General features: G+C 39.0%; 1 protein-coding gene across 3 annotated transcripts in view; it reads left to right on the top strand.

Moving 5' to 3' along the window:
- The first annotated feature begins 7,081 nt into the window (after positions 1–7,081).
- The window catches only part of GRIK1 (glutamate ionotropic receptor kainate type subunit 1), a 227,820-nt gene continuing 218,654 nt past the window's right edge, over positions 7,082–16,247 (top strand). For all 3 annotated transcript variants that reach the window (XM_043508822.1, XM_043508817.1, XM_038415686.2), the window contains exon 1: positions 7,082–7,606. In XM_043508822.1, the coding sequence (XP_043364757.1) occupies positions 7,483–7,606 (124 nt within the window). In that variant the 5' untranslated portion in view covers positions 7,082–7,482. The remainder of the gene's footprint in view (positions 7,607–16,247) is intronic.

Raw genomic sequence — 16,247 nt, forward strand, 5'->3', positions numbered from 1 at the left:
AATCAGGCTAGGGATAACGAGGTTAGTTCAATCAGGGAGAATGAGGCCTTCTTCTAGCAGTTGAGGTGTGAACACCAAGGGAGGAGAAACTGCTTTTGTAGTTGGCTAGCCATTCACAGTCTTTGTTTAATCCTGATCTGATGGTGTCAAACTGGCAAATGAACTGAAGCTCAGCTGTGAATGGCTAGCCAACTACAAAAGCAGTTTCTCCTCCCTTGGTAGACTAACACGGCTACCCCTCTGATACTTGACACCATACTGGTATAGTTCTAAAAGGTGTGGATGTGTCAGAGACTGAACCTGCTCATGCTGTAAATAATAGGAGAAAAGATCTTGGTATGTGGGTTGATTTCAGTACCGATGATGTAGCTTACTTGATAGATCGTGGACCAAATGACTGTCAACCCCACACTGGCCCATTTGAGAAATCACATCAGACTTTTACCAATGGCAAACAAACAAGATATTGTCCACAAAAAATATTTTTTGGTTTGAAAGCGACTGGGGAGAAATACACGTGAGAATAGCTACTGTATTCACCATCAACAGGGGCTGTGTACTGTTTTGTTTGCAAACTTTTTGCGTATAAACCTTCAACAACCCGGTTTGCTGCAGATGGATTTAGTGTCTGGCGGAATACTGTTTTAATTGAACAACATGAAAATAGCACTACTCACAGAGATTCAATGTTGACATATTTAAAATTGAAGAGAGGGCTTTGGATTGACACAAAAAATGGATTCTTAAAGATAGGCTGGTGGTAAAAAGCTCCTTATACCAGTCTCAGAGATGCTGCTTTCAGCTCTTTGCTACTACTGCAACAGCTCTGGGCATTGGAGGCATTCAGGTGGGGGAAGAGTAGGGGGTAGGCCTCAGATCACGGGTGTGAATGGGTACTGTCAGTGTAGACCCTGTGCCACCAGTGATTCTGCAGTTCTGCAATAGCTGATAGGACACATGGAAGCAGAAGCTTAACTAAAGGCTCATAGCTGCCATAACCAATGCCAAAAACTGAACTAGCTACTGAAAGCCCCGAAGAAGGGAAAAGGAACTTGTTCCCACCTGTCCCCATGTCAGAGCCTGCACCAAAGCAAGGATGAACCTGGTCCTTAATACTTCTTCCCCTTTCTAGGTCAATTCTACATGAGGGCAGAAAAATCTCAGGATGACAATATGCTTTCTTCTCAAAATTTTCAGTACTACCCAATTTCAGCCATGGTGGAATACTGCAATAACCTCTAAACTCACTGAGCATTTAAGCCAAAACCAGGAAAACAAAAATGTATAAAAATGGAGAGGGGAAAAGTTAATTAAGACAATTCTTATTTTAATCTGGGTGGAGCTTTGGTATAATTTTTAGTTTTTCCAAACCGATTTATCCATAATGCATACTGGTAAAATGGTCTATGTAGTGCTCAGTACAATTTAGTAACAATATACTTTTAAAAAATATATGTGTTACTGAAAAGTTCACCACAAGAAGTATAAATGTGGGAAATTTGAAGAGGCTGTTTTCAGGAGTCAGTCAACATTCTGTCTTTCAATGGGGCAAATTCTGCTCTGCGCAAACTCAGATTAACTCCACTAACTTCAAATGAATATTCTGGTTTCCCACCAATGTAGCAGTAACAATGTAAAAATGAAGCAGATTTGGCCAAAAGTCTCTATTTCTGTATATGAGGCACCAATAACATTCTATATAATAGAAGTTTCTTCTTTCAGAATATTTCTTATATATCATACTTTTGTGGGGGAGGGGTCTTTGGTGGACCTAGGTTGCATTTTAGATTGTAGTTTATGTCCTATAGTTAAATAATATGGTGGGGAAAAGTAGCTGCTGCTGGGGGGGAAATTTTGCAGATTAAATTTAGACCTGTTCAATGGAGTGCATTAATGTTAGTTTCTTGAGGATTTCTCAGCAGGTGTTTCAGTGAAGAGTTTGCTAGAGTTAGGAAGGAGAGTACTGTATTGATGGATTTAAAAATATGAATAGAGCAACTGGATAAGACAGCAGAGTTCTTCTTATGTGACATTTAAAACCTTCTAAGTTTTATACTACATTCATTGGGAATAATTTATATTTATCTTATTGTGTGATATGATGTTTTAATAAAAATAATATTTTATCTTACTGCTTTTCATCTGAGAATTAATTAAATCTCAACCCCCAAGTGAGATGGGTAAGGATTAGTATATTCAGTTTACAGATGGGTCAGTGATGCACTGCTAAAAGAGAAACAATAAAGGTTCACTTGAAGTTTCTACCACCCTTGGTGGCACAATTGACAAAATTAGCAATAATAATAATAATAATAATACCTATTTGTATTACAGTAGTGCCCAGATGCCCATTTCTGAATCAGAGTCCCATTGTGTTAAGTGCTGTAAAAATGGGATTTTCAGAAGTGCTCAGCATTGACCTAATTCTGTTCTGACTGAAGTCAATGCAAGTGTTACTATGACAGGAACTGAGTGCTTTTGAAAATCCCACCTCAGAATACTCCTTCCTACTTACCCACCTAACCTCCCCTGCAAAATCCATCAATTCCATACTCCCTTCCTCAAGCCCACGAATTCTTTCACACACACACACACACACACACACACACACACACACACACACACACACACTTTCTTGCCCCACCATGCTTACTCAGACCCAGAACCTCAATGACACTCCTCTAGGTTGTTCCCCTATTTGGAGGTGGTTCCTCACAATAGGTGGTGGCAGAGGCAGGCAAGCGTTCTATGTCTTCTGCTGGCAGTAGTGATGGAAGGGGGGTTGTTCCTTGGACTCTGTCTGTGGAGGATAATTTGTCAGGTGGGCTTCAGAACCTCCTGGTGATGGGATAGGTTTTCTGTTTGGGAATGGGTCTCCTTAGGAACCCTAAACACAAGATTGCTGGACAGCGTCCCTTGTCTGGTGTACGTGTAGTGGTCAAACAGTAGAACAGTATTGCCCTGGGCTGGTGATGGTAGTGGTGGTGGGAGGGAGGGATTATAGTAGAAAATTAAAGGTGACTAACATGTGGCTGAACATGCAGGTGTGGGAATCACTGATAGTGAAGAAGTAGTGTTATTTGACCAGGTAAATGACAACATTGAAGGAGGAGAGTGCAAGTTTTGGGTGGAGAAAGGCTATATGGGACTTTCTCCAAAGGCATTCAGCAGCATGTGATTAGGAGTAGAGGAAGCAGATGTTGGGGATGACCCATGGTTGAGGGTTGTGGTGGGACAAAGAGGCAAAGGAACTGAGTGAAATGAATCCACAGTTGATGTTAGGGAGGAAATAGTTGCAGAAAGTGGCAGAGAAGTTGTGTATATTGATTGACTAGAGATTACAAAAGTGTTAGGTGGGGCAGCTGGTAAATTGGTTACTTTTAAGAAGATTAGGTGATGATCAGAAAGAAGTAACTCAGTTATACTGAAAAAAGAAAAGGAGTACTTGTGGCACCTTAGAGACTAACAAATTTATTTGAGCATAAGCTTTTGTGAGCTACAGCTCACTTCATTCGAAATCTACTCTGAAATCAGCTATACTGGGCACCCTTAAAAAGCTTCACCAGTTAGACCGAGTCCACCTTTGCCAGTGGAATCCCTCATTTTTAAGAGAGGGAATCTCTCTGGAAATTGTAGCATTTTTCAAACCTGGGGAACCTCAGTGTGATTACAATACAGTGAGTAGTGAATTATTTGAACTATCAAGTTCTAGAGCCATCTACTGTTTGCAGGTGATATAGGAAGGGCATATTTTAGTAAGAAAAAAGGACAAAAACCGGAATTATTAATTACTTCCTCTGTTTTTAAATTTCTGACAGTTTTTTTCTATGGTATATTCATAGTAGAAGATTTTGTGGACACAAGGGATTGTTTGTTTGTTTCAGGAGCAGAATGCTGATTTGGTGTGGCTATTTTTAAATGATCATATCAATTTCCTTGTTATGAGGTGTTGCCCGCAGGTTATGAAAGAACTAGTGGAGTGTGATTTATTAAGTTTCCATTTGGAGTTTTTATTGCTACTGTTTTCTAAAATGCAATGTTGACTATTGTACTGCATGATGTAAGAGGTGTACTGAAATGGTCAATGTGAATGTGGAAAAAATGTTCTTACTATAATTAGCATTAAATACCTTCTAAGACCTGAATCTACAAAGGAGACACTGTTTAGATCAGACAATGTTTAAGTTAAAGTTTGGTATCAAGGATGAACCAGGTATCAGATTTGGAATCAGTGGTGCCAAAATTTCACAAAATTTGAGCACATTGGAAGAAATTGTATGAGCCATTCTCACGAGATTTTCTTTATATTGGGTAGAAATTTCATGAGGATAACTGTCTTGACATTTTGGCCACATCCAAACATGAAAATGGAGCTGTTCTAATTTTGACACTAACCTGGAACAGATTGACAGAGCCAGAAGAGTACCCAGAAGTCACCTACTACAGGACAGGCCCAACAAAGAAAATAACAGAACGCCACTAGCCATCACCTTCAGCCCCCAACTAAAACCTCTCCAACGCATCATCAAGGATCTACAACCTATCCTGAAGGACGACCCACCACTCTCACAGATCTTGGGAGAAAGGCCAGTCCTTGCTTACAGACAGCCCCCCAATCTGAAGCAAATACTCACCAGCAACCACACACCACACAACAGAACCACTAACCCAGGAACCTATCCTTGCAACAAAGCCCGTTGCCAACTCTGTCCACATATCTATTCAGGGGACACCATCATAGGGCTTAATCACATCAGCCACACTATCAGAGGCTCGTTCACCTGCGCATCTACCAATGTGATATATGCCATCATGTGCCAGCAATGCCCCTCTGCCATGTACATTGGTCAAACTGGACAGTCTCTATGTAAAAGAATGAATGGACACAAATCAGACGTCAAGAATTATAACATTCAAAAACCAGTTGGAGAACACTTCAATCTCTCTGCTCACTCGATTACAGACCTAAGAGTGGCTATCCTTCAACAAAAAAGCTTCAAAAACAGACTCCAATGAGAGACTGTGGAATTGGAATTAATTTGCAAACTGGATACAATTAACTTAGGCTTGAATAGAGACTAGGAATGGATAAGTCATTACACAAAGTAAAACTATTTCCCCGTGTTATTTCTCCCCCCCACCCCACTCCCACTGTTCCTCAGATATTCTTAGGTTTCAGAGTAGCAGCCGTGTTAGTCTGTATTCGCAAAAAGAAAAGGAGTACTTGTGGCACCTTAAAGACTAACAAATTTATTAGAGCATAAGCTTTTGTGAGCTACAGCTCACTTGAAGTGCAGTGGAGCAGAGACACCCAGACAAGACTCTGCTATGCCCCGTCAGGACCGTAACCTTCTTTGCACCTTGTGATGTTCGCACCTAGGATGGTAGAACATTGATAAGGGAAGCAAAGGGACACAAGGAGCAGATTTAGGGACAATAAGGAGTTATTTTATTTATATATACACATATACACACACACATACATTTATATATGGAGAGAGATTCTTTCACTTCCCCTCTAAGCCATGTTGTTGTTTTTTTCTTGATAAGGGCTTTTTGGGTATCTAGCAAAAAGTTCTTGAACTGCTTATATTATCATTCATATTTCTGTGCTTGAAATCTCTTTCAGATTCTTTTGCTCAATTTTTTTTCAGCTTTGTTAAACTAGGCTCTTTAAAGTAAGCATATAAATTACTGGTTGGGACTTTATTCCTCCTGCACATGATTAATTACACCGAAGCAACCAATACTTTTTAGTTTTGTGATAATTTTCTCTTTATCTGTCTAGATGCAGTTTAATATAGAAATACCCCATGTTGGGTGCAGAACTTTTTGAGTTAGAAAATTGTCATCTATCATTTTTAGAAATCCCAGGAACATTTTAGTACTGGCTACATGAGATCTCCAGCATATGCCACTCAGTTTGAAGTCCCCTGCATGCTAACACAGTTTTTTCTTCCTCAACTTTATAGATAGGTGCTTAAGGAGCTGGTCATCCTGTTCCTAAATGTGGGTGGTTTGGTTTGTAGACACCAACTAGTACTCCCAATAAAAGGTAGAAGGAGAGGGTTCAGACCAGAGCTCTGAAGAAGAACCACAGAACCCATGACCTATCTCATCCCACCAGAAGCAGGAGAAGGCATGCTGGGTGGCAGCCTATTTCTGCCTCTCTGGGAGCCTGGCACAGACTAGCCAGGCTAGGAAGCAGAAGGTATTCCCTACACAGTTACCCCATTGCCCGTCTCTCTTGGTGGAGCCAGGTGATCTAGGAGAACAGGAAGGGGGCTTGCCTCTGTATCCTCTGTCAAACTGGGCATGAGATCAGGTGCCAAGAAGGAGGCAGGAGGTGGCCCCCACTCTCTCTAGCTTCTTTGCAGAATTAGCAGCAGACTGGCAGTCAAGTTGAAGGAAAAGCAGCCAGAAGTGGGGGCTGGGAGGTGGAGAGAGAACCCCCCATCCCACTCCCAAAAGCTCCTCTGTCGAGCTTGATAGGAGATAGCAGGGGTTGGCACTTAGGTTCAGTTGCTCCCAGAAATGTGTGCACAGCAAGGAGAACTGAAGTCTCATACTCCAAAAGACCCCTGCTGTGTCACACCCACTCACATGCTGGGTTTGTGAGTCTCTCACACAGTAAGGGGGGGAAGGAAAAACATTTAAAACAGAGCAGGACAAGGTGGTCCAAAAAACCAGAGTATTTTGCAAGGCAGAATTCAGGGACAGGTGGACACCAGAAAAGAGATTTTATTTCGCTTCGGTCAAATTGACCAGTTTCAAGTTGACAGTGCCGCTTTAATCATATCCAGGAACAGCATCAGTGCCAGCCAATACGGAGATTAGATTTGCTTGTACCATCAGGATGCAAGCAAAGATTCAATCAGCTCTAGAGCAGCAGCATAAAGTACTTCTGTGCGCGTGAGAGCGAGGGAGAGAGGTGGCTGAGAGAGGGAGTTAATCTGCTGGAGATCAGACTAGTGCTGGAACCTCTGCAACAACTCCCTTCTCCCCTTCTCGCCCTGCCCTTCTTTTCTTTTCTTTTCTTTTCTTTTCTTTTCTTTTCTTTTCTTTTCTTTTCTTTTCTTTTCTTTTCTTTTCTTTTCTATCATTGTACTTGACTATAGGACGAATGAGCAAGACACTCTAGCCATATCGAGTGGCAATTTTCCACCGCCTGGAGCTCAACACAGAACAGAAACATTGATTCATAATCTCTGGGAAGACCCTTTTGCAACGTGCAACTAACTGATGGAGGGGGAATGATGGGCTAAGAGAAAGAAACAGAGAGAAAGAAGTGTAACAGGACCCAAAAGAGCAGCAACAGCTATTCATGTCTAAATACTTCATAGGAAACATACACTTCTAACACTTTGCACAGCAAACAAGAAACACAGAGAGAATGAGGTGGAAATATAGCCTAACTCGGAGCAGCTTGTGAGTGCAAGAAACTGGCAGAGGCTCAGCATGAATTAAAAAGGAGTGAAGAAGATGGAGAGCACCCTTCACTGTGAGCCCCAGCTCTCTGCTATGGATACTAGCAGGGGACTCTTATTTCTCCTTCTCTACGTTTTAATAGGCATCCCTCAGACTTTCCAGCAAGTGCTAAGGATCGGTAAGTGCCAATGGGGGGGGGAGGAGGGGGAGAAGAGGGTAAAGAAGGGCTCAGTGTTTCCCTCCCTCTGGTAACTCTTGGGGTGAGGGGTGATGAGAAATGTGTATGCGGTTTATTGATTGTATCGATATTAACACACACATTTGGATCATACACATGGACTGTGTACAGACATTCAAATAACAATATGGCCCTAACCCTCTTTAAATATTATGTATACAAGAAGCAGATCAATTTATTTTATATATATATGCACATCAATTTTCCAACTCCCCCTCCATAAATCATATTTATTTATTTATTACATACACTAATTGAAAGGGCTTCTGATTATCATGCTGTAACTTGAACTACTTAACAAGCATCATTCTTAGGTGACAGGGCACATACTGCTCGGAGCTGAAGGCTGGCTGCCTGGCACTGTGGCTTGTGCCCTGCCTTGCTGGTGCATTTGTTTGGAGTGCCCCAGGGTGCTTCTCACTCAGTCTCTCTCCTTCTACCTGTCTTTTGCCTTGGATCAGCACTTGCCACCCTCTCCCTCCTCCCTGCCACAGCTTCCATCATACCAGGAGCTCTCAAATGCCAGTGAGGTGCCCCAGAAAGAGGGAGGTGGCTGTGCCCAGAGTACTGGGGGTGGGGGGTTGCGATGAGTTTCACTGCTAAAAAGTTCCACTTAGAAAGTCTCAAAGCGTGTCAAGTTTGCTTTCAAATTCATCTCCTGGTCAGAGGCTTTAATAGGCAAACTCGCATCCCTACACAGTGTTGTCTGTTAACCTTTGAACTGGCTTTTTCATTTATAAATCATTTGGAAGACAGGAACTCTAATGCTGTAGAATTAATTGAAGTCCTAAAAGACTTAAAACAAAGTGGCTAAAGTGAGGCCCTGTGGGCTAGAAGTTGCCCCCCTCCCCCTACTGACAGCAAGTGAGATCTCTAGCTATGGGAACAAGAAGACAAAATCTACCAAACAACTGTGTAGAATGAACAGGCGTCAGGGTGTTTAAAATGGTAAAATACACAACGACAGATGATTAATATAAACAAAAAACCATTCAAACACAACAGTTTTTAAGTCTAGTCATTCATTACAATGCCAAGGAGACAACAAAAAATGATTCAGTGACCTTAAAATGCATGCCAAAAAGTAAAGAGATTTTCTTGCTCAGAATCAAAGAGCTGAAAGCTAAAACGTGCAGAATGTAAATGTTATGGGGTGTGTGTATGTGAGAAAGAGTGGGATGGGGAAGGAGGGGGGAGAGAAATCCTTATCTTCCTCTGCCCCCATGTAACCTTTGCTTGGTGTGAATACACCACAAGCACTGTACATACATGTAGCTCCAGAAAACAGGAATTTATTTTTAAATAGACAACTCTGCACCATGGAAACAAGGCTTAGTTCACAGGAAGCTCCTCTTCCTACAGTGGGTTTCTTGTGTCACTCAAGTCAGACAGTGAATACAAAGTATCAAAAGAGTTAGGGACTGGCAGAAACTGTGGGAAAAAAATAAAGGTGGAATCCCCCACCTCCATTTCCTTGCACTCTCTCTCTTCTATTTGATTTATGTCTAGCATGAAGAGGGGGGAAAGGTGTGTGGAACAAGGGACAGACACATTCACAAAGGAATATTCCTGCCCTTAGTCAGCTGTCTGAGGGCTTGATTCTGCAAACACTTAACCTGCTTCATACTACTCACAGGAGTATTTACCTTAAAGTCAAGGGGACTACTCATACTCATATAGAGAAAAGGAGTTTAACTTTGATAAACTTGAATAAAACAAAAATGGCAAAATACACACACACGGGGTCCAATCTGGCAAAATACTGAGCAGTTCCTGCAAGGCAAATGGGAGTTGAGCGTAATGTCCAAAGAGTGTAACTCTTTGTATTCAATATGTACTCAGTTATTTTGTGCATAAATCAAAAGTGAAATGGACTATTTTTGCTGTATAAACTCTAACCATTTTAATGCAATGAAGCTGTGTAATACTGTGTAATAACAAACTGCAGTGTGTGCAGAAAATATGTGTGCAGAATTTAGAAGAAACAACAATCATCACACTTACATATGCTGGTAAATTCAAGACATGGTTCTGCAGTTTTCAATGGGAAATGGGCCTGAATAAAGAGAGAAAGATATTTTAACATGTTAAATTAATATGCTAAACAGCATCATTATGCTTCAGAAGTACATTAACTTTAGCCCTGATCCTGCAAATGTTTAATTTACTTACTTTAAAATGAATAGCAATTGAAGTAAATAGGACTACTCACAAGCTTAAAGTTAAACATATGCTCAAGCATTTGCTGGATCAGGGCCACAGTGTTCAGCTCCTTGCAAGATCAAGCCATGTTTCCTATGCATTTGTACAATACCCAGAACAATGGGATCCTAATCCTGACTGGGCTCTTTGAATGCCACCACCATATAAATAAACAACAAGTACTGTATACACTTAGTAAACTTTAAATCACAAGCAACAAGTACACATACAAATACACACTATAGGAGAAAAACTATTCTTATATTGTTTTTAAATGAAGATATTCAATTTTATACAAGTGTAAATTTTGATTAGTATAGTTAGTCTGCCTATATAGAAATGGCATAATAAATATTAATCTTTCACATCCATGTGCCATAACAAGTTTCTCTATAGAATGTATCACTTTTACAGGTGACAAATGGAAATGATGTGGATGACTCCTCAATTCCATTTTGAGATAGAATACTTTCCAACAGTGAAAAACATACTATTAAGCCATCATGCTTTCTGATTCATGTTCTAGTTAATGAGGGAAAGGAAGACAGTGGTATACCATGGTGCAGTATTTTGTATCTGAATGAATACACTGGTGGCTTAATTGCATTTTTCACTGCTGGAGTGTTTTGGATTATTTGATTTTGTTGGCTTATATAACAAATTAGTGTACTTTACTGCTTACATTTAATTACTAGAGAAAGCAGCTCATGAAGGAACATGTGACATTTAGAAATTCTAGATATTTCTCACTATCTAGGTAATTATTGCTTTTCAAATGTTGCCTAACACTTTTAACAAGAAAAGACAAATAATGGATTTCAATACAACCAATAAAACTAAATAATTACATATAAATAATTTAATAATGACTCTCTCTCCATAAACAAGAGATTCTGAAAGACAGTACTCTACTCAGTTTCAGACAATACAGCATTTAGATTCTAGTGCATTTCTGGTCTCTTCCTGTCAGGTACATTTTTAAAAGCTTTTTCTCTTGTGCAAGTTCATACGTCAAAGTCCCAGGCAATAACATCTATATCTACACACATACGCTGAACTGCATTATATAAAAGTACAGTTAAACTTAATGAACCCAATACTTCCGATTTAAAAGCAAAGGACTTCTACTTTTTCACTGTCAACCTAACCTTCATACCCCATTCAGTCTATCCTATGCTATTTGTATAAAATAAATGAGCATGCCCAATGTAAAGCTCAAATGAGAAAAGGAAGAAATAACAAAATTAAAAAACAAGCATGCACTAAACTGTGTAGGAACTGCTCCCAAAACAGTGGAATCCAAGACTGAAAACAGAATTATTTGTTCATTATGAGTGGACTCACAGCTTTACCATTTCATATCAATACTTAATTGATACCATTCATAAATCCAAGTTATAAGAATATCCTTTAATGCTATGTTGAACTATCACATGACAAATTACAAAAATATATTAATTTAACTCATTTTCCCGATTAAAATTAAACATTGGCTGAGAAACTTCATAAGTTACTAATATATGAATGAAGTTTATTAAAAAGGAGGTATGTCAAATTTTCAATAAATACTTTAAAATGTATACTTGGCTGAAGCATGGAATTAGTCTCTAAAATTAATACCTCTTCAGAAGTAAATGAATAATATTTTAGGTTTCATATGAAACATTTTAGGTGCTGAAACAGATAAATTGCAGTTTTCATGTAACTTTTGTATGGACTATTGTAGTGGTATTGTAATTTCTGAAACATAGGGTCAAATCCCACATTAACTTGTTCCCTAACTGGGCAAAACACCTATTGATTCAATGAGTAAGAAGGTTTTGTTCCATTCTATTTAACAGAGAGAGACAGACAGAGAGATTTAATCTCGCACATACACACAAATCAACCTAATTTACGAAATACATTTTAAATAAAAAGTTAAAATTTTCAATGTTGATTTGAAAACATCTTCCTTTTTGATATTTATTTTCTTACTTAGTGCCACAGATAAGGTCTTTCTAATGTGATATTACTGCACTGGCACCATGGAAGGAGTAAAGGAAACTTGGCAAGAGACTACTATCACAAATACGCCCTTTTTGTAAATTGCTTGATTAGAGGCTTTGCTTGTAACATCAATGAGATGAATATAACATTGATTATTCAATAGGACTGTGTCTTCCTGTGTATTTTGAAAATCCCTCTCATATTTTTGGGCACTGCTGCAACATAAATATTAAATCATATCTACATCTCTGCTTTGAGATGGACTTTAGTAACAAAATTATGAAACTTGATAAAGTAGTATAAATTCGTAGGACTGTATTGTACATCTATACACAAATCAGACATCAGCTGCTTTTTGGTCCTCAGAATCCAGATGCTCAACAGTTCAGCATTTAACCTTACCATAATTCCTTGAAATCTATTAACACACTTAACAGCAAACTCTTTGTAACAAATAATTTCTTAACGATTATTGCTTGAAAACACAAGGCTGAATTATGTAGCAATGAAAACCAGGTCCCCACACTGAAATTGGTGGAGTTCCACAACATGTAAGTCAGTGGAACATTTGGCCTACAAGCTTTGAAGGGATACTGTTCATTAAAAATACATTTAAAAGATAAATGAGAGACCATCAAGGAAATCTAACATCTGAGGAACACAGTCCTGCAAACCTTTACTCACACAAATAAAAGCAATGGGGTCCCTTGAGGTTAATGCATGCGCTGACCTCAGTGAAAACACTTGTAATGAGTAAAGGTTTGCATGATTGGGCCCTAAGTAATTAAAGCAGAAATATGTTAAAGCTCATTGGCCATTCACTTTTTGTTCTTTATTTATGTTGGACAAAGAAAACAGACCAGCCAGTTTTACTCTGATTTCTAGACTTTCATTTTCTGGTTCTTATGTCTTAGAAGAATCTTGCAATATTGGGTTGCAGATGCAGCAGGGGAATATTTAAAAACCCTGTGCCAAAGCCTTCGCTGATATAAATCAGCATCACAGTATTGAAGTCAATGGAGCTATGCTGATTTAACCAGCTAAAGGTCTGACCCTAAGTATTTAATGTATGAAAACAAGGGAAATCTTTCATAATTCCAGTCATCTGGTACCCTTACTCAGACTGAATAGTATCTGGCAAAAATCAAGCCCTACATTTATTTTTGCCTTAGTTTTACATCAGTTACTTGGAAATAATGTATTTCTGGAATTCATTGCTAGGGTTGAGCAATGGTGATCACTCAGCACACTAACTCTATATTTGTGTGAGGACTGATATCTCAATAAATATGCTGAATGACTGTGTGCAGTTGCTAGAATTTCATTATGGCTGAAAATGTGTAAACATCAGCTTGACATCTGAAGAAAATGTAAAGAGGGGAAATTTGTGTCTTTGTTGTAGTAAGAATACACTTAGGCTTTAAATGTCTGCTCCGGCATAAAAGAAATTAGCCATGGAATAAATACACAGGATAGTTCTCAAATGGTCTATAGCACTGTGGCATTTAGGCATTTCTGAGCTTGTCAGATTATGCAACAGGCAGCCAACCACTTAGGACCCAATTAATAGCATAAGATTGATGATAAATTGCTCTCGTACTGGAGCAGTTGTCAAAAAAGTCAGTGGAGAACAAGAAAGGGAAGGTGCTGAGACTAGAACATGGCAATTAAATTACTAGAGGCAACAAATTAATTTGCCTAAATTACACCAAAACTAGAATTTTTCCAGCAGTGTAGAAATTAAGGAAAATAAAGTATGTAAAAGATATGACATGAAGATACTGTTAATCAGACAGATATTGTTCATAGGAATAGAGTTCTATCTGGAGACCTTCTTACTATTACTTTCATTTAGCCTCATGTAGGTGTCTTTTCCAACATTCAAAGAAACAATATGGGTAAACAATATGGAAACACCACCAAGGAATTTTATCAGCCCCTGAAAAAAAATTAACCCTTTCCTCTTCATTTCTGGCCACATTTCTATTGTGATTTTGTTCTAAACCATGTGATGATTTCAAACATATGTAGGTCCCGATCCTGCAATAAACTCCATGCAGGCAGACCCATGCACTAGCATGGAACCCCATTCAAGTGAGGTGGGCTTTAAACAGGTTTATGGGTCTACTAATGTGCATCAGCTTACAGACTTTAGAAAAGACCCAGGGTAAACAGTCCCAGTGAAATCAAAGGGGGTTTTGCCGGGACGGGGAGGGGTCTCAGGATTTCACCCTATATGTTTTGTTTAAACAAAATAATTGTACTGAGTTGTGGCAGAGAGAAGATTTGCATCTCTAGTTCTTGCCAATTATTATCTGGAATGCACAGTGGTAAGGCAATTGCGTAAGGAATAACTCATATGAATAAATGTTAAGTTTCTCTGAATAAGCCTTTTATGCTTACAGCCCTATTTATAGCCTTTTAATGTAGCCAATTTTTCCTACTTTCTGCATATATCTCATAACAAACTTACAGTTCCTAATTTCACATACTTAGAGGACATTTGCCTCATCATCAGTCCTTGCTGTTAACTGTAAGCTGCTCCATATGGCCCTGTCTTCAGTTAACATTTTCTATTCACTCAATGACTACAACCCCACTACTGTTTTTTCATTACAAACTATTTTGTATATCCTGGTCAGTAATAAAGCTTAAATCTCCCCCCACCCCTCCAAGTATTTTAAACAACTGCTTCTAATCTTCTTTTCTCAGAAAGGCTTGATTTGACTGACTGGACCATAGATTGTACTGCAGTAAAAAAAAAAATCCTATCCAAGAACTGATTAGTTTTACTCCAGAGCTTTGGATCTGTGAACTGCAAGCCCAGTTTGTCCTAGTTTTCTGTTGACTTTAGGTTTTAGATTACAATAATGAGTTTATGATTTTGGGAGAGGTTTAAAATGGGAATGTTGCTATTACCACTCTCTGTGCTGAAGCCAATAAAACTTTACATTCAAAAACTTATTTTCAAAACTATATTATATGCTTTTATTGAATCAAGTCACAATTCAGAGTTAAAAATCACACTGTTCCAATTGTGCACATTTGTCATCAGAATCACAGGTGCCAGAGATTGAAAGGTTTCAGAGTAGCAGCGGTGTTAGTCTGTATCCGCAAAAAGAATGGCTACAGCCCATGAAAGCTTATTCTCAAATAAATTTGTTAGAGATTGAAAAGCACTATTAGGATGTCTCGACTTCTTACCTGTCAACCAATGCACGATTGCTCTCTACAGTATCTTTAAGGCACCTCCTATACCTAGATATTAAATTAGTGTGTCAAAAAAGTGAGAAAACCTGAATCACTTATGTTCCACTGCAGTACAGGCAGGTGAGTTAATAACAGAGTGAGAACCTTAATTCACAAAAGCTTATGCTCAAATAAATTTGTTAGTCCCTATGGTGCCACAAGTACTCCTAACCTTAATTCTGAGTTTCTTTCCTTGTTGGGTTTACATCAGGATTTTCAGATTATTTGTACAAGTTATATGTTTTATGTCCCTTTGCGTTAAAATTAGCCCCAAAATCAAAACAATAAGTAATAAACATTCTCTTAACATTGTAATTGTGTCCAAATTCTGCTGTCAGATAGGCACAGGCAAATTCTATTTACTTCAAGGGGAGCAGCTGTGTGTATGTCACAGTGCCTGGGTTCTGAACATGGAAGTCGCGACCAACCTCTCCTTCCCACATTTATAAATGGGATGGTAGTCCCAGTTAGATCCGGACTAGAGAGAGTGGTGGTCCCAAAATGGAACAGATTGAAAAACACGGGAGCAGAATTTGGCCTTAGTTGTATAGATGGGTGTATGAGAATGTGCATGAAACTCACAATTCAACTGAAGTAAACCTTAATGGAAGCAAAACTCCACACATCCATCATGCTCAAGGAGCTGTTCTTATACAAATATTACTGTTTATGTTAGGGGCTCTATTCCTGCTCCCATTCAAATCAGTGTCAAAACTCCCATTGACTTCAAGCCCTTGAAGTCAATGTGATTTTGCCAGCCTTCCATATACAATATACTATTTGGTTTTTAAAACCAAAAACATTTTTTGTCCAGTTTTCCAATTTGTTTTTCTCCCCTTTTCTCCCATAATACCCCTCCCACCCTCCACCCCCGTGACACATTATCTCAGCTATATTGGATCCTTTTTCTGATAGCTTCTGCAGTGCGTGGTTATCTAGCAGTGACTTGGGGCCTTTATAGTCTCTTCAGCTGATATTTCCTCACTTCATTAATGCTTACATATCTCATGTCTGAGCTTTGACCCTCACGATCAGGGATAGAGGCACACAGAGGCCAGGAAATAGTCTCATTGGGGACATCAAAGGGACAATCAGTATCACTGGTGTTAAACATTTGTAGACAGAGAAATCAGCCCAAATT

This window comes from Dermochelys coriacea, chromosome 1 (genome assembly GCF_009764565.3).
Source record: "Dermochelys coriacea isolate rDerCor1 chromosome 1, rDerCor1.pri.v4, whole genome shotgun sequence".
Lineage (NCBI taxonomy): Eukaryota > Metazoa > Chordata > Testudines > Dermochelyidae > Dermochelys > Dermochelys coriacea.